General features: G+C 41.2%; 1 protein-coding gene across 1 annotated transcript; it reads left to right on the top strand.

The window, feature by feature from the left end:
• Window positions 1–19,553: 19,553 nt before the first annotated feature.
• Window positions 19,554–21,458, top strand: LOC118106342 (E3 ubiquitin-protein ligase TRIM35-like). Its single transcript, XM_035154789.2, has 2 exons — window positions 19,554–19,913; window positions 20,001–21,458. Exon 2 carries the CDS (start codon window positions 20,018–20,020, stop codon window positions 21,404–21,406), a length of 1,389 nt encoding a protein of 462 aa, XP_035010680.2. The 5' UTR covers window positions 19,554–19,913; window positions 20,001–20,017; the 3' UTR covers window positions 21,407–21,458.
• The last annotated feature ends 1,115 nt before the right edge of the window (window positions 21,459–22,573 follow it).

The raw sequence follows: 22,573 nt of genomic DNA, 5'->3' as shown, positions 1-22,573 counted from the left end.
TGCTATTATGGTTTTGTCAACGTCAAAGTTCGGATGAGATGATCCCTCCTACTTAAACAGATTAGTGGCTGATGATACAGGCTAGAGTGGAAGTAATAGCTTAAAAGAGGGGAGTTCATATTAAGGTTTGCAAAGTGGTAACTGCAGATGTTTATTCATTTTGTAATTGTATATTTTAGTCTAAATATAGGTTACTGATTACATACTTAAAACCAATGTCAGATATAAAGTGAGCTTTCTTGAGCTTTCTTCCAAGATGATACTTTATTTTAGAGTCAAAATTAAGCTACTGATCTGTGTCAAGCAAAAAAACGTTTTAGATATTTGTGAACTTCCCAACTACAACTCTTCAACTCAGTCGTGGACTCGCTTGGACTCATGCACTCACTTCTGTTGAGTTTTGATATTTCGCCCGTAAACGTCGAGAATTTATGGGAAATGTTACTCGTTGACATAAATAAGCAACACGACATACAGTCACGAAAGATATTCCAAGGCTGGTCACATTTTGAGGACATGTATAAAGTAACAGCATTTTGCAACATCGACATACGTCATTTACCAACTGCCTGCTGACATGTGCCCTGGGTCATTGGGTAATGACGTGATGTTGACATGAGTCGTAATCAGACTATGCGCTGTAACATCTATGTGGGAATATGAATGAAATATGCCATTAGCATCTTATGTAAATATAATAATCAAAATAATTTATTTTTCAGAACAAGATTAATGGTTTGAATTTTGCTGTCCATGTAAAGATAGTCTTTGTTTGCATGAGGAAAACTGGAACACAAGCTATATGGTGTGATTTTAGTATTTTGACTGTTTTGGAAAGTTATTTTGTACGACTATGTTTTAAAAATAGTTCATATTTAACAATGCATCTTCCATCCCGGGACCAGCAAGGCCACAAATGTTGCTATGGCACCCAATTTATTACGGATTAAATGCATCTACCGTAAGTACTTCAATAATGCCATGGCCTTTATTCATGTCACCATGACGATGCAATACGTGTCGGTGGCAGGTAGTCTAATGTGTCAGTGTAATTTATACATCCCGACGAGGCGGGTATATTTTGTTCACCTGCGTGTACCCTTGAAAACCCAGCTGGTTGCAGAGGACTCGCAGACAATCAATAGGCAGAGTAGCAGGTGGGCAGAGATTACTCCGGATAATGATGACAATAAAAGGATTGAGGAGAATAAAGAGAGAGGAGAGAGGGTACGAAGAAATGGGATAAGACAGAAGAGACAGGATGGGGGCATGATATGCTTAAACATTAACAGTCTGGAGTCAAAGTCACCTTCATCACTACAATCGCATTCTTTGTTACATAAAAATGCTCCATCTCTACCTCCCTCCGTCTTGATGGTGGGGACATTTAAACAAAATGCCAGAGCTTCTCCTTTCACCAGAGCCAAAGAATCAGCATCTATTGTTGTTTGTGTGTTGGAGTTTTGACCTCTGTGTGTGTCTGTTTGAGTCGGCACACTTTTGGGGCTGGGTGTTTACCTTTTTCGAGTGTGGGTCTAAACGGAATCATGGTTTGTTAGAACTTATTTGACACTACAGTTAGTTGGTCCCACTTGTTGTGACATTCATCTATTGTGCATATACAGTATGTGTTGGTTTTTGCTGTTATTTGCATATAGCCAGTAGGTAATAGGGTAAAAGGTTTCCCACAGAGTTAATTCAATCTATGGCAGTTACAGGGGTGCAACTGCATGTGCAACTGACGCCGAGTGACAGGTACACAGACTTGAGAGTAAAAAATAAGTTCTCGCATGCTAGAAAGAACTGCAAAAAGCATAACACGACACAACACAAGCACACACTAGCTCGAGGTAGTGCGACCGCATACGGCCAATTGTTCTGCCAGTAGCGCTGCACACACCAGGTTTGAGATCTCTAATATTATTATGAGAGGTGTAAAACAGTTTTTGGTTCATAATGAAACTGTGGCAGGACAAATTGGAATATGCTGGGCCGTCACAGACTGGATAATTAATGGGAAACACTGAGGGGGATGAGGGGTATGCCATCCCCCTTAAAGCCAAATGACCAAAAAAGCCAAACTCCCATAATAACCTGCCAATTCTGCCATCCCATCTCAGCCATCTCCCCATCCCCTATAGTTAGTGCTGCTGACTAAATTGCAGGGTCCACAGTATATCAAAAATTGAAACTTCCATTGGCAAAGCAAAACAAAAGATCGGGGCAGAGATGTGGTCAGAGGCAAACAGTAAATACTCTCCAGAATGGTATCCAAAAGTTGATTATCTTGAGATAGAGTATACCCTGGAGAGGGTATTGGAGACCATCCCCCTTGGTAAAAATGTACAAATCCTCTACTGCATACAGCAGGTACATTTTCCACATTTTTCTGCAGGTGCAACAAACTCACCCCCCTTTGCTGAATCTGCTGCAACAAACACCTATGCATGGGACATCAATGGTGTAATTAGTTTTATCTCAAGTATGTAACATGCAGCGATTACATTATTTCAATTTGACACTGCACGTTCACCTGCAGCTCCTTTTTCTATTTTTACCTTTCTCTGAACAACTCATTCCCTCGACCTTTCAATCTTAAATTGACTGCTTCATCAACATCATCTGCAGCTTGTCTTATTTTATTGTTTGGTGGTTTTAGTGTGTAGCATGATGCAGTGGTCAAATTCCAAATCTGTGTGTGCCTTCCACTACAGGTACAGAAGAAAAAGAAGATGTGAGAGGTGATGGCTTTAACATATAATGATTCAATCCACAGTGTATAATGTGCCGTTAATCCTAGAGGAATAGGGCTGGTGTGGTTTATTCTCCACTAAATAGTTCTATATGAAGTGTATGACTATAGTGGAAAAAGTGGAGCTCGGGTAAAGGGTGTCAGGTGGAGTTTGGGAGTAAAATCTGCTCCGACCTTCAGCAGACTCATTCAAGGGAAACAACTTTGGAAGGGAACGCTTTGATGTGAGACAGACACAGCAGGATCAGCAACAGCAAGGGAGAATCTGCACTAATCAAACAACTTTTTTTTCTATCCGCAAGTCAGTTTGAATATTCCTGTGTACCCACCTGCTAATGATTTTTTAATGTCTGGTTTTGACAAGTGAGTAGGCTATAGCGGTCCCTGCAATACAACTTCAGGGATACTGCCGACCTATTTGGATCCTCTAGGTTGCAGATCCATTTGGAGTGCAGCTGGGTTTAGTGTGTGTAGGTGTTAACTTGTCCCACCTTCTCCCCTACATGAGTTAGGAGGACTGCTTTCTTGCCTTTCAGCTGCAAGCAGAGGTGTATATGCTTGTTCCTGGTTTTGTGCAAGATCAAAATGGTTCGTGCAACCAGCGAGGAGCGGGACAATCTCGCTTCGTCCCCTTCGGCTCTTCTCGAGGGCAAAGCGTGTGTGAAACAGGACAAAGCCTGTACATTGTAACTGTGCTTCAATGCCGACTGTACACCTCAAACTTTGCCACTCTGCCACTTCTAAGTTGCTGACATGGCGGACGACAACTTAGAGTGTTATAGCTTTTTTAAAGCCAATACCAGGAGGGTTGGTTGTGATGCCCTGCAGAAACAAGCCTGTACAGCTTGTTAGAGGTTTGCCTGCACTAATAAAAACATGGGTTTCAATGCGAGAGTAACACAAGCAAGACAGGGAGTTCTGTGGAAAGAAATAATACATTTACAATTAAATATATTCTGAAAAGGTAGGAAAAAAACAGTCTTCTTCTATTTCTCTTTCCTGTGGTTTTTACTCCTCCTCTCAGTGGCTCTGCACTGGGACCAATCAGTATATTTTTTTGCTGAAGTGCAAGAGTGTGTGTGTGTGTGTGTGTGTACAGTATGTGAGTGTGTGTACTCAACACCCCTGGGAGTTGTTTCAGGTATTAGAGGTGGGTGCTTTCTTCACGAAAGCCTTTGAAGTTACCCATCTCGATGTCAGAGGACACCATTAGATTGTCTTATGTCTGCATACTGTATATGTGAGAAAAGAGCAGAACATAACAAGTTTACATAACATTTTTGCAGTTTGTATTCATATGTGTGTCTTTTTTTTTTCGTTTTCAAATCTGTGCAAAACATATGGTATGAGTGCATTCTGTAACATTGTGTCTTGACAATCTTGTTTGGCGCCATATGGATAAACCCATATGATTAACAAGCATAAATATCAAACATTATATACAATAACATCACAAAAACATAAAATGAGTAAATAAATATTAATAGGATAAAGAATAAATGTATTACAAATTATATTATATTGCGAATAAAAAAACAAGTACATTTCACTTATCTTATATCACACAAATATAACAACACACTTATAAAGAAGAGAACCTAATTAATTAAGTAATTACACTATTGCACTTCAAACAAGAAATAAAAAAAACTAAATTGCACCACAGCTGCCATCTTAATCCGGACCTTTCTTTCCCTCTTTGATGCCAAGTCATCAATTACATTATCATTTGAAATCTGCCCAGTAGCCTATTGATCAGAGACATGAGGTCGACCTACCCTCTCCCCATCTCTTACTTCTGTAACTCTGACTGTGAAATCTTCCGAGCAGGCATAAGCCTGCCTCGCTCACAAACTCGAACTAGGGTGCTCACTCCAACAAGGTCAATTGTCCCACACAGTGGATGTGCCGAAGAGGGATAGAATACCAATCACATCAATGTCAAAGTCTTTTTAGTGCATGCACCCTGTGCCTTTCCTGGCAGGTTTAAGACCTAGGTGGTAGCCCAGGTTGACCATATGCAAATCTGCTACTGTGTATGTGTGCCTTTGCCTTGAGTCAATGAGAACTTTCCTTTTATGATCAATCCATCCCTCCATCCCACATACATATGCTTATCCTTTTGAAGGTCGCAGGGCAGCTGGACCCAATCCTAGATGACATTGGGCGTGAGGGAGAGTACACCCTGGACAGGTTGATAACCTGTCACAGGCTCAACATTCACACATTCACAGCTACAAACTACACAGAGTCTCGAATAAACCTATCCCCAGTCTGCATGTCTTTGGACTGTGGTAGGACGCCAGAGTACGAGGAGAAAACCACACAGACACAGGGAGAACTTAGATTGTCACAAGTTACTGGTGAAGCCGGGATTCTAACTCTGAACCTTCTTACTTTGAGGCAACAGTGCTGCCATAATACTCTTTTAAATGCCATCAATTAACAATCACTGATTTTATTTTCATATTCAAACCATCAGCCAACTTTTTTACAAGGTGTACAAGGGCTTATATTTGAATCAAATCGTTATTTTTTATGATTTTAATAATCACATTCTAAAAAATGTAAACGTTCTGAAGAGGAACAGAGGCAGCAAATGCAGCACGTCTCTTCAACTTAATAAACAAGTGAATCATTTTTTCTAGTCTTCTTTTAATTGTTTTGTTTGATCACTCAAGCAAAGAGAAATTGCATCGGCTTTTCCAACAACTGACGGCAAAAGCAAGCCCATGGAACAATGATCATAGTATCAAACAGAATCACATAAACATCTCATGCAAGGTTAAGTGTGTGTTTCTTAAATTCTTCACAAATTGGAGCTTTAGACATGCATTGGGTTGTAAATAGAAACAAGTCTCCCTTTCTGTTCCCGATTTATGGCATTGAATAATGAGCAGGGAATTTTTTCTCAGGGGAATTAAGATGCCACCCTGAAGTCCTTTTGGATATGATATGTTATCACTTCCAAATTGTATCCTTTGGGGACATTTGTCACATGTGGTATCGCTTCCAGGAGCCCTTGCAAAATATCCCGTTCTACATTAAAAACCAAACATTTGTCAACATTTATTACATGACATGATTGTTTCCTTATGTTGGACAGTTTATCCCAGAGGAAACACCTGTGAAGTACCGAAAACCTCTTAGCTGAATGCAAGATATAAACTGCTGTCACAACGGTTTAGTCAGTTTGTACCATACTGTGGCTTGAGGCAGGCACTAACACAACAACAGCACACAAGCTTCATGCACAAAGAGTTTGGGGTTTAGTTGTTTAATTCCCAACACACCTAGAGAAGGAATAAAACTGTTGCAATGGGTCTCATGCATGAATACACATGCAGTGGGAATACAAGAGGCCATACCTGTCGGATAGGCTATGACTGCCACACATGAATATACCATCTTCCATTATGTGATACGACTCCTTTTCCCACCGTGTCACATCCTGCAGTTCAGATCACACTTGGTCAAATGGGCAATGCATGTAAAAGCACACTCACGTAACTTTGTTGCCATGCAGTGTACACAACCTAGGAACGAGTCCCCAAATCCAGTGCCAATCACAATGCAGATTTTGGTTTCTCATTTCAGTACCTGAGCTTTGTTCTGAAATAGTTACCATCCATAAACATTACCGCACATGGCTAGTTAACAGAACACTTAACTCTAACCCTTAAAACACTCTCTACATGGCTCTGGTGGCACGTAACATTAGCCTGCGGTTATCTACCTCAAGCTTGAGTCAACACGAAAACAAAATGCCGGAAGCTAAACTGTCAAAAGTGTGCCTGTATTTCCCAGGTAAGGATTCCGATGCCAGGACGTGCAGCAAATGTCTGACACATAGGTTGAGTTTGGAGCTGAGACTATTTTGCTGTATTAAGTACTTATTTAGTATTAAATTATTGTATTTTGGTTAAGTTTTATTTATTATGTGATTTTGCTATATAAATTTGTGAAGAATTTGGCACTTGTATATTAAAGTTACATATTCTTTACGCAGTTAAAGGATCACTGTGTAGAATTTAGTGGTGAAGTTTCATATTGCAGCTGAATACCCCTCACCTCACCCTCCCCTTTCAAACATGAAAGATCCTGTGGTAGCCTTCAGTTGTCATACAAACTCAAAAGGTGTTTAGTTTGTCCAGTTTGAGCTTCAAAAAAAAAACATGGCGGCCTCCGTAGAGAAACCCGCTCCTGATGTAAATATAAAGTATTTAAATATAAAGGGGCCAATTTAGATGATCACACACCAGTGAAAACATATAGGATTATTTTATATTAAATTTCTGCCAATAGGTCCCTTTTACCCAAATCTTACACACTGAACCTTTAACTGTTAAAATGTTAAATTTCAACTTCATATTTGCTTTAGTAATAAAATCAAAAGTCCTGTTGTTGACTGTTGTTTTGTGGTTCTGGCACCATTTAGGCACGTGTACCGTTTAAGTATTGAACAATTGTGCACCGCTATCAGAAAAACCCCAAACGATACCCAACCTTCCACAACAAACACCTCCGGATGAGGCATACTGAGTGTGAGTGGAGGTAGAGCAAATTAAAAGTGTTTGTCTTTTTACCACAAACAAGAGGGAATGGTGCTCACAGATGGACAGAAAAGAAAAGAATATAAACATGAGGTGAGGAGGAGAGTAAAGCAGGCACCAGGGAGCCAACTAATGCACAAAGGATAATAAAAAATATAATAAAAAGGAATATTCAAGCAAACATTAGGAAAGAAAAACAAAAGATTAAAAGAAAAAAATGACAAAACGAAGCAGTTGGTAAGACTGATGGACACCTGATCCTTTGGGCGTACTTGTAGACTAATGTGAGTCATAACCACAGACTATGGTCTGCTGACCAGTCTGTGAAGGTATATTAAGCCTGGGGGAGGTGAGAATAGACCCTGTATCCACCATAATTACTGACCAAGCCCACGGGAGGAGAGTGGGCTGCAAAGAAAAGGACAAGAGCGGGAGATGTGGAGGCTGGATGATAGATATTCTTAATAAGATAGTTGCTATATTAGTAAAAGTCAATGACTGAGATTAAAGGTGTACGGTGCAAGATTAAAATGGCTGCAGAACTATGATTGTATACATCAGCTGATTGGAGGAAGTGACAAGGAATCTAAGATGTGATACGGTTGGATAACCATAATAGATTAACTACTTAATAGATACTCAAACTAGTTAATGAGTACACTGATTAATCAGCTCATGGATAATCATTTTATATCACGTGTGATCACTTTCTCACCTCTCTTGAATCTTATATGTAAATGATCGGGTGGTGTACTAAAGCATAGCTGCAATTGCCTCAGTGATCAAGGGAAATATTAGTTGCCTGTGGAAAACAAGCCTCGACACTTTATGAGGATGCATTTGAATGCATTTCAAATGGGATGAAATGGCAAAGGTGCAGAATTCCTGTACAGCAAAGAATAATTTGTGGAACCATTCTGCATCTTGTTACTAAAGCAACACAAGGCAGTTTTTATACACTAAAATAACAGCTTCAAAATCTTTTTGAAGGTACACAAACTTATAATTGGCAGAATGGACGCCTAGAACTGCACACTAACTCTGGTGTGTGGTGCTGGACCAATACGACCTGCTTAACAGCAAATGCTGAACACCAAAAACAAGAGCCGCGGCTTGCAACTAGCTATAAGAGACAACTAGCTAGCCATCCACAGTGTGGACACCATGGCAGAGCCACCGAAGAAACCGAAGAGGACATTGTCGGGCGATAAGAAGAAGAGGAACAGAGAAAGTAACCAATTAACCTCTTAACATTCCGGTGAAATTTGCCTAAAACGCCTGTCTAAGGCATACCCAAAGTAAATTGAAAGCTGTTCTTGAACCATTTGGAGTACATGCATGGTTTTGGTCTCTTTTGAAAGGTAACACTCTGAATTTTTTCAGAATCACTGTAAGTGCTACTGGCATTGAGTAATAGAAGTGGGAACACACTGAAGTAGAAGGTTTTTATTTCCGCCTGAATGTTTTTTGGTAAACAGATGCCTGCAGATGACTCTAGCTGGGACTTATGAGCTGGAAAACACAATGGGACCACAGCATGAAGCCTTACCTAGCCCAAATTCAAATTTGATAACAATACCACTGAAAATGAATATTTTACACAGGTTTTTCTAAGGGTCGCTAAAAGGTTAAGAAACTGAACTAGATTGAACTCAGCATATTTCAGTCTTTGGTGAGAGCTAAAAAAGGGCCAAAGGAGGCAGGACAGATGTTGACCTGGCGTTGTTGGACAAGTGAGTCAAAACCTTTGCTTGTTTGTTTTGTCTTGTGCTATTCTTTGGCATCTGAGGTTGCTTGTTTCTTCTCTGTCAACTTGTCAACGAAGCAAGACTGTAAATCTGTGTGCAAGGGGATGGTCAGACCTCAACATGTAATTACGCACTTCACCTGTAGGGGAAGACAGGGTATAGCTGAGGGGAAATCTTGCGTTGTTTCACTTTAACAGGAGCAGAGATATGTAGTCTGTCCAAAGATGTAGCATTGAAGGTGTCGGTAAATACTTGAATACACTGCATGTAGATGTGTGTGCCGTTTGTGTTCAGAGGAATGTGTTAGAGGATCGGACTTGCTTTAAACCGACTGCAGGCACTTTAAAATACAAGTCTGGTAGTTTGCCTTTGCAGATTAACTGAGAACTCTCTCTGGACGAAGCTATTAGAGACTGTGAATGGGTTGTCGGATGTACTTGCTCCGTGCAGTGATAAAAACTGGAAAGTTAGGTCGGGCAGCGGGGACAGATGGACAGATACTGCAGCCAGACTATCTTTGTGGAAGGAGACATTAAGACAAAGGGGAAACAAAGACGAAGAGAGATGTGAAGAGGAAAAGACACAGAGTCTGATAGAGTTAGAGGGGAAATGAGAGATGACGCCCCGTACTACTAAGAGTCCCTCACTTGTAAGGCGCTGAGGTTTGGTCCGTGAATTATGAATAGAACTGTATTAAATATGGATGGATCCCTCCCCACTCTACAGCAAAGGGGTGAATGAGGAGTGACTGCCGGTCTTTCTGTCAGCGCGCGCGCACAGACACACACACACACACACACACACACACACATACCAACAACAGACAATAAGGAGCTCAGTTACAGGAAAAGAACATGTTTTAACATTCTGATTCAAAAATTATAATGTACTGACTAACAAGGCCGGGCACATGGTGGTTATGACTCGAACCTCCCATTATAATGTACTGACTAACAAGGCCGGGCACATGGTGGTTATGACTCGAACCTCCCATTCTGTCTTCTGTCCTTCCTTCTCCATTTGTCCAAAGACAAGTAGCTTAGGTCAAATGGGGACTCAAAATAGCTAATTGGTGGAAATGAGAGAATGGATGGTTGTGTCTCTCAAAGGATACACAGTATAGATACAGTCCATTGTAATGTATTTGCAACGTGTTTGATTTTTCAATGTCCTACAGTGTGATCAACTTTAAAAATCTGGATTTAGTTGCTACAATATTGAAATTACTTTAAGTTATGGAGACCATTGTTTGATTATTTCAGTAACCTGTCTAACCATGTCTCCAGAATACGAGTCAAATATCTAGCCTGTTTACTTAAGGTATATGTAATTTCTAACTTGAACTTGTGTATTCTGATGCCCCTTTAATCTATGGACATTTATCCACTAAATAATGCCCAGTTCCAGAATAGCCCCACTCCTACACACCTACCTATTTTTTTTTATTTTCCTGTGATGTGTGATGTTATAATGAAGACATATGATGACTTGTAACTGACAAACCAAATTACAGGAAAATAAATGTGCCGGTCTGATCTCATGTTGCTGGTAGTTGGAAGATCAGGGACTCACCAATATTCATTGTAAGGACATCATCTTGCTGTACCAAATGTCATGGTAGTCCATCCATTTCATTAAAAGCTGAAGTGTCAACCGAATGGTGGCCCTGAAGGAAATGTCAAAAGATCCCCAAAGTAGGTGGGATAAGTCCTCTGGGAATAATATTAAAAATCCTGTGTCATGCTATGCATTAGTTGGTGGGATGGTTCAGTCTGGATCAAGTGGAGAACCCACCAGCATACTGACATTGCCAGCCATAGAGCCACGCTGCTTTCAATAGTGAAAAGAGCTAAGTCATAGGAAAAATAAATTAGGACAACTTAAAGTAGGCATTAAGGGTTGCTAATTTCATCTTCCTTCCTGCTCAAAGCTATATTTGCAGAGTACAATCGATTTCCTGGAAATCTTCTCCCGTAAGACATCAACAGGAAGTTTTGGGTTTCATCAAGAGCAGCTCATGATTGAGAGAGCACAGCAGAGTAGAATGTATCAGCATTAATTTATCAGTAAGTGAGGCCAGAAGATCAGAGCAGCAGAGGGATGAGTATGACACACACATTGTTTTGCTGATATTTAATGATGCTTTTAAAATGCTGCATTTCTCACGTAAGCCACTTGTGTGCCAGTCATTTTGCTTTTCACTTTAATCCTCCTGGTCCTAATCCTTTATTTGAATCAATCGTCTCTGGCTGTTGTTTGAGAGCCAGCCATTGGTCAAGTACTGGAATTAATTTGAGAATTAATGGTATGTCCAGATGAAATGCAGCCATTTATTACACACTTTGTTAGAACACCATTATGATAATATTTGCTCATCACGGGCCTGTCCAATCAGTGGTTAATTATTGCCACTTAAATATACAGCAGAGGCAGAGAATGAGTCTGGGTTGTAATTAAGGACTGACCTTAATGTAACTATTCAGTCATGCTTCCACACTTCCTACCTCCGACATCACAATTTTCTCCACTGTCTGCCGCTTTCTGCTGGCTTAAGTACTCTCTCAAAGTATTGCCACTTTACACTCATGTACTGCCAATGCAGTGGCAAGGACTTTTACATAGTATCCTTGACAAGGCGAAAATCTTTAGTCAAAACAAAATTACTTATTGTTCTCTGTCCCGCTTTCTCAAAAGGGCCACGACAAAAAGTGCCAACTCGCCAACGTACAGCTGTTCTTTTTATAGTTCATCTCAAAAATAAAGATTACTTCACTGACTAAAAAGGAAAATCACTATGATTTATGACCAGGTTATAAAGGGTAACAATAGTTTCCAAAAGTTAATGCGACCTGAACACTCCAGAGATTTCTGTGTGGTAAATGCATTATAGCAGAGACTCTCCTGTTGAGTTGTTCATGTGTGAAAAGCAAACTCCAGAGACCTCTGGACCCAATTCTCTGGACATCCTCCAGAGTTCACATCCAGAAATGGCTTAAACAAGATCAAATCTGATAAGAGTAGTGGACCGTAGCCTAGCACCATGTCTTAAACATTTTAAGCCTTGTTACCACTGTGCTACTGTCATATTCATATTTTATATCTAAACCACATAATGTAAACCACGTGCATATTCCCAAGTACTCACATCAGACTAATATTCACTTTGCAAGATTGTATGTACATATACACACAACACTGGAGAAGAAAAACATCCTACACATTATAGCTCTCTCCATGTGAATTTCCTGAGTCTGGGGATGTGGAGAATGTTATCATGGAATCCACCCATCGCCAATGGCACGCTTCTATCCCTATTAGGACTAGAGGTCCATGTTGTTCAGTTGTAACATGTCAAAAAATAAATTCTTTGGATACCACGGGGTGTGTGTTCCAGTACTGTATCTGCATCACTGGAGTGTGGACACCTAAAGGATGATCTGTTGGCCTCACTTAAAATCGTCATTAGGCTTCACTTTGTGTGCTCACATGCCATGAACAAATCTGCGAGGTGCCTCTCAGCTGCTGGAGAAGTTGACTTGTTTCCTGCATGTGTGTGGGTGTTCTAGATATTACTCATGTTGTGGGGACCTATATCTGTTTATAAAGTCACACTGTGACTTGTCTACCTTAAAGGGATAAAAAGCGAGGCCTCATTATGCAAATCTTTCAGTTTTAAGGTGACTGCATCTTCAGGAGTTGCACAAGTGTACAGACGCAACTATATATTCATGTGTTTGCAGAGTACGTTTCTCCTCTCATCCAAGAAGCTTCTTCTGTTCTACCTGGCAAATGGAAGGTTTTAAGGTATTTAACCTGAACTTTGGTGCCTTAGACCATCTTCTATACAGACATTATGTACATTATTTTTTGGGGATGTCAAACTACGTACATTACCAGCCTCAAAAGAGTGTCCCTTGTCTTTGAACGAGTTGCTGAGTCCTGGCCTGAGGTCTTCAAGGCAAAGAGGCAACTCCTGTTGCCTATGGACACTGGTACAACAACCGAAGATACCATGAGCTGGATGACTGAGAATCTTCACAGAGGAGTTGAAGATAAAGAGAGGTTAGTCAAGTAGTAGTTGATTAAGGTTATTTGGTTAAGTCACCAGGAAACTATTCTAGTGTATTTCTCTCTCTCTCTCTCTCTCTCGCATGTTTTTTCGTGTAGAATATTTTTTTCATAATTGAGTAATGTGTGTAGTAATTTCTCATCACCAAGCAACTAATAAAGAGAAATATGTGGGCGGAAGAAGACAAAGACAAATTGAAAAGAGAGAGAAGGCAAGACAAGGGTACACTAAAATTACACTGCATGAGTTATGAAACCTCAAGACACTATGTGGAAGCACATGAAGACAAAAACACACTCCAGAGAGAGTACGGTAAAACGTTCTTCTTTTCGACACATCACCGCCTGAAAGAATAGGAGAAGGCATGTTCAATTACTTTTGAATTAATTGTCAACAACTGTTACTGTTGTCAACCTAAAGACCCAGAACTAAAGAACGAGTGTTTACATGAGAACATTTTCAGATGCTGGCTTCTCTTGTTCGGCTGCATCACAGGAGCACATCGTCCCCTGGCTACAGGCTTCTGTCTTCCTTCCTCCCCAGTGTGTTGTCAGAGCGCCACACTCACTTTTATCTGTCTCTGTTACACTGGGGATATTTGGGCATGTTCTATCCTTTTATTGCAGAACAGTCGCATTGGAATGTGGGCGATCAACCGGAACACTGGTGCCAATCTCAATCTGACCTTCTGATACCGGATGCCCGGGGAAATACAATTATAATTAAATCTTTATCTTTCCTCCCAACTCTCACCGTGATTAAATTGCAGTTGAGGCTCGTAAGTTCTGTGACTGTTTTTGTCCAATGTGATCCCACCTATTCCTGCTTTATTTATTTATAAATTCTGCTCTAGACAGTGTGAGTTATATTCTATTGCGGGAGGTATTATTCCTCATCCTCACTAAATGAGCTGGAATGGGTGTCTCAAGCTAAATGAGCCTACAGTAAGCATACTGAATGATAGCCCAGTCGGTGGAGGCAGTTAATCTTTTTCATTATTCAGGAGACAAAAGTTTTTACAAGAAAAAACAAGTCTTTTTTTAGAAACTTCACAAATCATAATAAAACAATTATGGTACTCAAATATCTTTTATTTTATTTCTTTCCCCGTTTGGTTTATTTTCTATGGAACTCCTGAAACGCTCGATTACTGGAGAAATATGTGACTATACCTGTCCCAGGCGGTGACATGACTGCTGAGCTCCTGCCCCCTTGTTGTCCCTTTTCAAAGGCAGGAGCAGGTAGGGGGGTTGTTTTGTTGGCCCGGTTGTTGGCCCGTGTGAAGGCAGTCAAGCTCATTTAGGGGTGGTCTTACCCTGACACCCCCTACCATGGAAGGTTGCTAGAGCGATGGCCCATGTCCTTTTTGTGACCCAAAGTCATGGTCATTGTGCAGCCATTGTGTCGCCCTTATAAGCCTCTAATCCTGTCAGAGGGTAAAGTCTGGGAGAAATAGAGCGGTGGTTACACATTGTAACCCAAGTCCTCCGACCTTGTCAACCTTCTCCTCCTTGAGTTGATCAAATTTGACCCAGTTCAACATTTGGGATTACTGACGGGGTCTCAAGATACCAATAAAAACATTGCTCAAATATCTAAGGCCTGTAGATAAACTTCAAACATAGTGGTGCTTACATTTGTGCAAGTGGTGATAGCCATGTGCTACGGAGGTGTGCACCATACTAAAGGGCGATACAGAAACTAAATACAAAATTTTAACAAAACACAGGCAAGACTGCTTAAGGCACGGCGGACAGTCGACAAAGGAGGGAAACCAGACAAGGACAGGAGTGAAAGTGAAGTAGTTTTTCAGACTTGAACTCCAGAAAATTCCGGCACATTGGGTTCAGTACTTAGCTGGAGTGTGCCTTTCACATACAAAGAACACAGCACGACAATTTGGTCAGACGCATTTACAACAGCAGGAAAAACATCCAGGCAAGGGTTGGTGCAGGATGCAGACCGACACCTATCATTAACGCTCTCACTTATAGCCCATATGGATGATTTGAGGAGATTATCAGGAGACTGTTATGGAGCATGTCTGAAAGCAGGTAGATAGACACACAAGGAAATATATTTCTTTATAAAACAGGAAACAAAGAACTAAAATTGCAATCAAATCCCAAAACACAAGACAAGTCAAACAAGGTGAAAGTCCACAAATACCAAGTCCAACAAAAGATCCACAAAGAAATCAAACAGTCCGAAAAAAAGTTTCGAACACATCAGAAATCCAAAAAGTGTCCTCAAAGGGTCCAAATACCTATGAAAAGCTTTTAAAAAGATCAACACGAGGCCAGAATTATGACACACAGCCCAGGCTACTTTGCAATTATCTATTAACACAGTCCCTTTATTATTATTATTATTATTATTATTATTATTATTGCCCTTAATGTCAAGCTATTATGATAAAAATGATTACCTTTCAGGCTCAGTCATTAATTTACATATTTACTTCCTCCTGCCTATCGGTGTGTTGAGGAAGATCCCTGTGGTGGAATAGAGAGACATTTCTTTCACCTGTCTGCTTTACACATAATCACATTGATTGGTTTTCAAGACTCCTATGTGACCATGAGCGTTGCGAGTATTTAGCATCATAAAAGAGAGACTTCCCTCCATTAACATGCGGGGTGGAAGCGGAAGGTAAATGACGGCTAACAATCGACTGTAGGTGATACAGTGATTTTCTCACACTTGAATGTGAAATATCCATCAAAGTGAACAAAGGCAGAGTTACCATCTGGGTTTATTGTCTGCTGTGAAAGACGTGCACGCTTCAGCTGTTGTGTGCTCCCCTCCTGTCACTGTCTTCACCTTTTCTCTCTCCATCCCTTCATTTCCCTCTTTAGTCACATGTTGTTTCTCTCCCCCCCTCCCCCCTCCTTTCCTCCTGCCTCTGCCAGGCGTTGAAAAGGTTTGATTACTAAATGATTGCTGGCTAGATGATTGAATGGCACGGTTGACATTTTCACATCAGTACTATACAGCAGAAGGGGGGGGCGGCGCACTGACCTTCCCCCTGCAGCGTACTGTTATATGGTACAGTGCTATTGTAGTTTCTTTTTATCGTACTCTGTTGACTTCTGAGGGACATGGTTGTTGTTATAGGCCGAGACTGTTGTTGGCTCCAGCTCTTGCTCTGTTCGTGTTGGTGTGTGTGTGTTTGTGCAGGAGTGTGCACGGCAATATCTATGTTGTCACTCTCATACAGTGCAGACACACAAGGGAAAGTATTTACGGACAATATTATGTACACTGAAAAATCAAAATAGTTATTGACTTCATAAATACTTTACTTGGTAAAACTCAAATGAATTGAGTTGTTTTAAGATTAAAGTCATCAAATGTGTCAATAGAACTTGAACTTTATTTGAACTGAATCATTTTTTTGTGTAAGTGATTGAAAGATTTTTTTATTAATTGGCCCTAAATTTGGGCCTTTTTACATCTTATAGAGGCCAAACTGCTCCTTGCGAATTAATGCAATTACCGAAAAAAATCTTTTTTATTTTATTTTTATTAGATATTTTTAGGATATGTAATAATCTTAACTTTCTACCTTCATGATGTGATATTAAATTAGTTTTAAAATATTAAATGTTTGCCAAAGTGCAAAGAAGTTTTTGCAGTATTCTGGTTTTGATATAACTTTGTTGGCTAGTTGCCCAAGACAAACTCAAACCAAGTGATTGCTGCATCCCTGCACAACAAGCCGAGGTAATTCAACGTCCCCACACGTAACACAAAACCAAAAATATATAAATATATACAACTCATAATAAAAACAAATATATATGTTTGCCTGTGAATTACTGTATCCTTTGTGTATGATAATAACTTGTTTACTGAAAGTATGTGCCTACAACACATCAAAGCCTTATTTTGAAAAGTTTCTGTCATCTTCTGTCAAGACTTTCAGTCACTTATCTTATGAAATCCCCCACACTCACGCCCTCCTATACTTTGCTGTCTCAACTCCGCATATTCATGAATTCTTGGCAATGTTCATCCATAGTATTTCCTCTTTGGCAAATCTGTCAGAGCCTGAGGCAGAATCTATCTCTCTGTCCTGTCTTGGTGAGAAAATGAAACGCCTATTCCCTTAATTATATCGAGCATAAGACGCCAACTTTCCGTGAGACGCTCTCCACTTTGTCAGACATTCAAAGTAACTTTTTCACTTTATATAAGCATTAGAATATGGACGATTTCCCCAGCCGCCACGGCGTGGAGTGTATTGTTGTTATATTGTTTTATCTTTGTCCCCCTCCATTGCGTATGGGAAGCTGTGTGTATTAATTACAGTTTGAAAATGAAGCTGTAATCTATCTTTTAAATGAACAGCTGTCTGGACGCCTGGTGGGATGCTCCCAGGTGAGTTTTCTTTATGTCCCCCACTCTGTCTACTGATATTTATTTAAATGGAAGACAACAAAAGATGATAGGATATCATTTATCATGATCTGCATTATTACGAAGGAGCAGTACGCTCACTGATTGCTGTTATAACACCTAGAACTCCCCAAATTTGACTGGTGATGTGCAGAAACTCAACATTAAACACATGTTTTTTGTATTGCCATTGGCTAATTCTACAAAACTCCTGTGCTAGTGTACTTAACCTCCATCCCTTCAACAACATCTGCAACAATGCATGTTAGGTGTTATGATTAACAAAGTTGAGATTGTCAATTGCAAATCTGTGATCAGATGCAAACTAATCACTGTCTCCAACAGAGGTGGACACTACCACAAACTCGATGTAACTTTTTGCCTAATCTATCAACTAATCAACTCATTCCAGAAATCTATATCTGTCTGTCTGAACCATTCATCTGCATTAGCTTCACAATTGGTATGTGTATTGTGAAGGGCCCAAGCAAGTGCAGTGTCAAATTTGGTGCTTTTGGACATGCGCTAGGTTCAATCATAATACAATTTGAATAAACAAGCAACCAGGGCTCTGTTGCAGTGGTTTCTGTGACTCCTCAACGGAAGAGACATTGTCCATAATGACAACAGGGCGTTCATGACAACGTGTGTTTGTGACAAAGGGAAAAACAACTGATTCTCCAGTTTGCGGTTGTGTGTACTGAGTTGAACAACACCAAACTTTCGATTAACAGGTGAACTGCTGTTTGTGCAGCTGTGTGATGCAGCTTCAGGGTTCTGTGGACTGCCACAGGCCAAGAAAACAGCCCTTTCCTAACAGGCAGGTTTAAAACAGGCACTATACTAGTTAACTTAATACTAGAGCGGCCACAACGGTCATTATGACCGTTTTGAAATGTATTTGTTTTATAACTTTGTTGAATAAAAAAATACAACTTTTGCTGGTGACTGTCTTTTCCTTTAAGTGAGTGTATTTTAATCTATAATAGTTTTTATATAAATTACACAATTTTGGCCATAAGTGGTGTATAATATAGACCACTATATATATAAATATAATTTTGCGCTAATCTTTCCCGAAAAACTAAGCGTGAGATTCCCCCTCTCCGCCAGATAGCAAGCGGACGTGACTCTCACCATATACCAGGGAAAGCAGAGGAAGAATATGTGCATTGTTAGCTGCATTGTTAGCAGAGTCTGTGATGTACTACAACAGCACAAAGTATGGTGTGGACGTGCAGAATCAGATGGCGAGGGCCTTCTCTGGGAAGGGCGACACTCGGAGATGGCCAGTGGCTATGTTTTATAACATCCTGGACTTGGCTGGCATATGTGCACACATCCACTTCAAGGAGTGCACCAAGAGCAAAATACACTGGAGGAAGTTCATGCTGCAGCTAGCAGAGGAGCTGAGAGCGGAGTTTATAAAGATCAAGGCGGCTGCCTCTGCGCAAGGTCCCAGGCAGCAGCAGAAGCAGCCAACTCAGCTGACACCAAATCGGAGGCGGACTGAACCAGCCTAACTCTTTCCAAAGGTCACAAAATTATTACAATTATTAAAGTATTCCTTTAAAATGTGGAATTAACCTAATTAGGGCCCGAGCACCGAACCGTGGGACCGTAATTTTTTTTTTCAGGCAAATTAATTGGCTTTTTGAGGACTTTAACATGCTCAAATCGTTACCAAAGTTTGCAGAAAATTAGAAAGTGGTGAAAATGTACGTATTCTGGAGTAATTTTAATATTAAATATGTTTCTGATAGCCAAATTTATTGAATGCCCAAAGTCACACCATTTAATGGTGTCACACTTAAGATATAATAATCCCACCAAAGTGTACAATCATTTGATGATGTCATACTTTTTACTGCACTCACACAAATTAATGAGCAAACTTGAGCTGATTTGAATTTATAAAACCCTCTTTTAATTTTCTGACATTGTTTCCATTTGTTTGCACTTTGCTTCTTTCTCTTTAATGCGACGTCAGCTCTGCAGTTACTTCACAGACTCCCTCCCCTGCACTTCCTGTTAATATTTAACTTTCACTTTCACTCTCTAGCAGAACTATCTCTGAATTTTGAACACTGAGCAGATCACAAACATATTCAAGCAGCTATTTTACAACCAAGTCTCTTGTCTGTGTGAGCTTGTTGCTGCCAAAGGACTTTTGACCAGTTATCAAATCCAAGGCTTGAATTACTTCTTACAATCGTGTCCTGACACACCAGAGAAACCAGGAAACATCTGTTCCTCCCTGAAGAGACGCAGGCTGAAAACCAGACGATCACATTCACCTTCCAAACCAAACTAAACCAAACGTCCTGAGTGAGTCCAGCTACAGGAGAGAAGAGTCAAACTACAACCTGCCGACGCTCCACACACTGACCGTGAGTTTAACAAACACCTCGACTCAGAGAGGAAGTAAACCTCAGTGAAGTTCGTGGAGCTGTGACTGACTGACTGTCTGTTTTCAGCTTCACCTGGAGACTCAATGGCTTCCAGATTAGAAGAGGACCTCTGCTGTCCCGTCTGCCAAGATGTCTTCAGAGATCCTGTCATTCTGTCATGTAGCCACAGCTTCTGTAAAGACTGTGTGAAGAGCTGGTGGAAAGACAAAGTAGTAAAGGAGTGTCCACTTTGTAAGAGAAGATCTTCAAGGTCAGAACCACCTGGTAACCTGGCGTTAAAGAACCTGTGTGAGACCTTCTTACAGGAGAGAGATCAGAGCTCTTCACAGGCTCTCTGCAGTCAGCACCCAGAGAAACTCAGACTCTTCTATCTGGACCATCAGCAGCCAGTGTGTCTCGTCTGCAGAGATTCAGAAAAACACACCGACCACAGATTCAGACCCATCGATGAAGCTGCACAACAACACAAGAAGCAGCTTCAGGAAACTCTGGAGCCCTTGAAGGAGAAGTTACAGTGTTTTGAACGTGTTAAAGTAGAGTTTGAACAAACAGCAGAACACATTAAGGTCCAGGCCGGACTCACAGAGACGCAGATCAAGGAGCAGTTTAAAAAGCTTCATCAGTCTCTGGAGGAGGAAGAGGAGGCCAGGATGGCTGCACTGAGGGAGGAAGAGGAGCAGAAGAGTTGGATGATGAAGGAGAAGATTGAGGCTCTGAGCAGAGACATAACGGCTCTTTCAGACACAATCAGAACCACAGAGGACGAGCTGAGAGCTGAAGACGTCCCCTTCCTGCTCAACTACAAGGCTGCAGTGGAACGAGTCCTGCAGCGCCCCCTGCTGGATGATCCACAGCTGGACTCAGGAGCTCTGATAGACGAGGCCAAACATCTGGGCAACCTGAGCTTCAACATCTGGAACAAGATGAAGGACATGGTCTCCTACAGTCCTGTGGTTCTGGACCCAAACTCTGCTCATCCATGGCTCGTCCTGTCTGAAGATCTGACCAGTTTGAGACAAGGAGAGAAACGGAAGCTTCCTGACAATCCAGAGAGGTTTGATTATTACTTCTCAGTCCTTGGATCTGAGGGTTTTAACTCAGGGACTCACAGCTGGGACGTCCTGGTTGGAGACAGTGCAAGCTGGACAGTGGGTGTGACAGCAGAGTCTGTCCAGAGGAAGGGAGACGAACAGTCTGAATTATGGGAAATATTGTTCGATGAAGGTGAATACTCAGCATGGTCACCATCAGGATCATCTGTTCTCTCTGTGCAGAAGATCCAGAGGATCAGAGTGAAACTGGACTGGAACACAGGAGAACTGTCGTTCTCTGATCCTGATGCTAACACACACATTCACACCTTCACACACACTTTCACTCAGAAGATGTTTCCATACTTTAACACTGGAGATCATCACCCAGTGAAGCTGTTACCTGTGAATGTCTATGTGACGCTGGATCAGAGCAGTTAGAGATAAAGATTGTATTCATCATGTTTATTTCTTCAAGAGTTATTGATAATTTATCAATAACAGCTGATCATTGTTCACATTCAACAAACTTTATTAAAACTCACACATGAGACATGATTCATGTTTAATCACATAAAGTCTGTTCACATATGAAATAATCCAACATATATGAACATGTGTCTGTTTGATGTGATGAAGCCAAAATGATTCTGTCTGTAAAAGTGTTGATTCAACAGCAGCCTAGTGATGTGATTTTAATATTGTGATCAAAATAATAAAAACTATGAAACAGAAACAGAGTTTTGACCTTTTTAAAGGACATAGCATGCAAATTCCACTTGTTAGTGCTTCTACAGGTTAATGGTATCTGGCATGTCTACCAACCCAAAACTTGGGAAAAACTTGTTATAGTTCTCTAAGTCAGAAACGTACTTAGACTATTGCGCTTCCTGGTATTGTGTGTAACAAGGAACTGGAAGTCTCCTACATGGTCTTGCCCACCCCACCGTCCCCCACACCGTCCCCCACTCGTACTCGTGTACACCGAAGGAGCGCTTCCCCACGCAGTTCACGGGGCGAGCATTCTCCGCTGGTCAGCTGATTCACTCATGGCATTTGTCTGATCGTTGGGACTGGAGGCTGCAGCAGCTGCTCGGGAGCGACCGCCGCTCCCCGTGCGTGAGCTGAATTTGGTCAGCGCCACAGCACAGCAGTGTGGAGCTCCAGTGTTCAGCTACTACCCAACCGACATTCAAGGGTACAACAACCGGAAGCAGCGCGGGCTGACCTTATATACAGTCTATGGGCTGACAGCGAGAAATGCTCGTCCGAACAGCCAGGCGGCTGCGCTGAGAACGGCGCTGCGCTGCTGGGTCTTCCACACTGCCAGTTGTGGAAGCTTCAGTGTTCAGCTCTACTGTATGCGGTACAGTAGTTCCGCCGTTACAGTAGTTACGCGGTACACGGGCGGGCGCGCTCGGCAGCGGCTCCAGCGCGCCTGGCTGTTCAAGGACGAGCATTTCTCGCTGGTCAGCCCCATAGACTGTATATAAGGTCAGCCCTTCTGCTTTCTCCGCTTGTTGTTGTACCTGAATGTCGGGGTTCGGGATGATGGTCCCCTCTTTTCTCTGTCTGTCTGCTTGTGTGCTTGTAGTGATGGGAGAGGGG

The sequence above is a fragment of the Hippoglossus stenolepis genome, chromosome 4 (assembly GCF_022539355.2).
Source record: "Hippoglossus stenolepis isolate QCI-W04-F060 chromosome 4, HSTE1.2, whole genome shotgun sequence".
NCBI classification, from domain to species: Eukaryota; Metazoa; Chordata; class Actinopteri; order Pleuronectiformes; family Pleuronectidae; genus Hippoglossus; species Hippoglossus stenolepis.
This window is presented reverse-complemented; position numbering and strand designations above follow the sequence as displayed.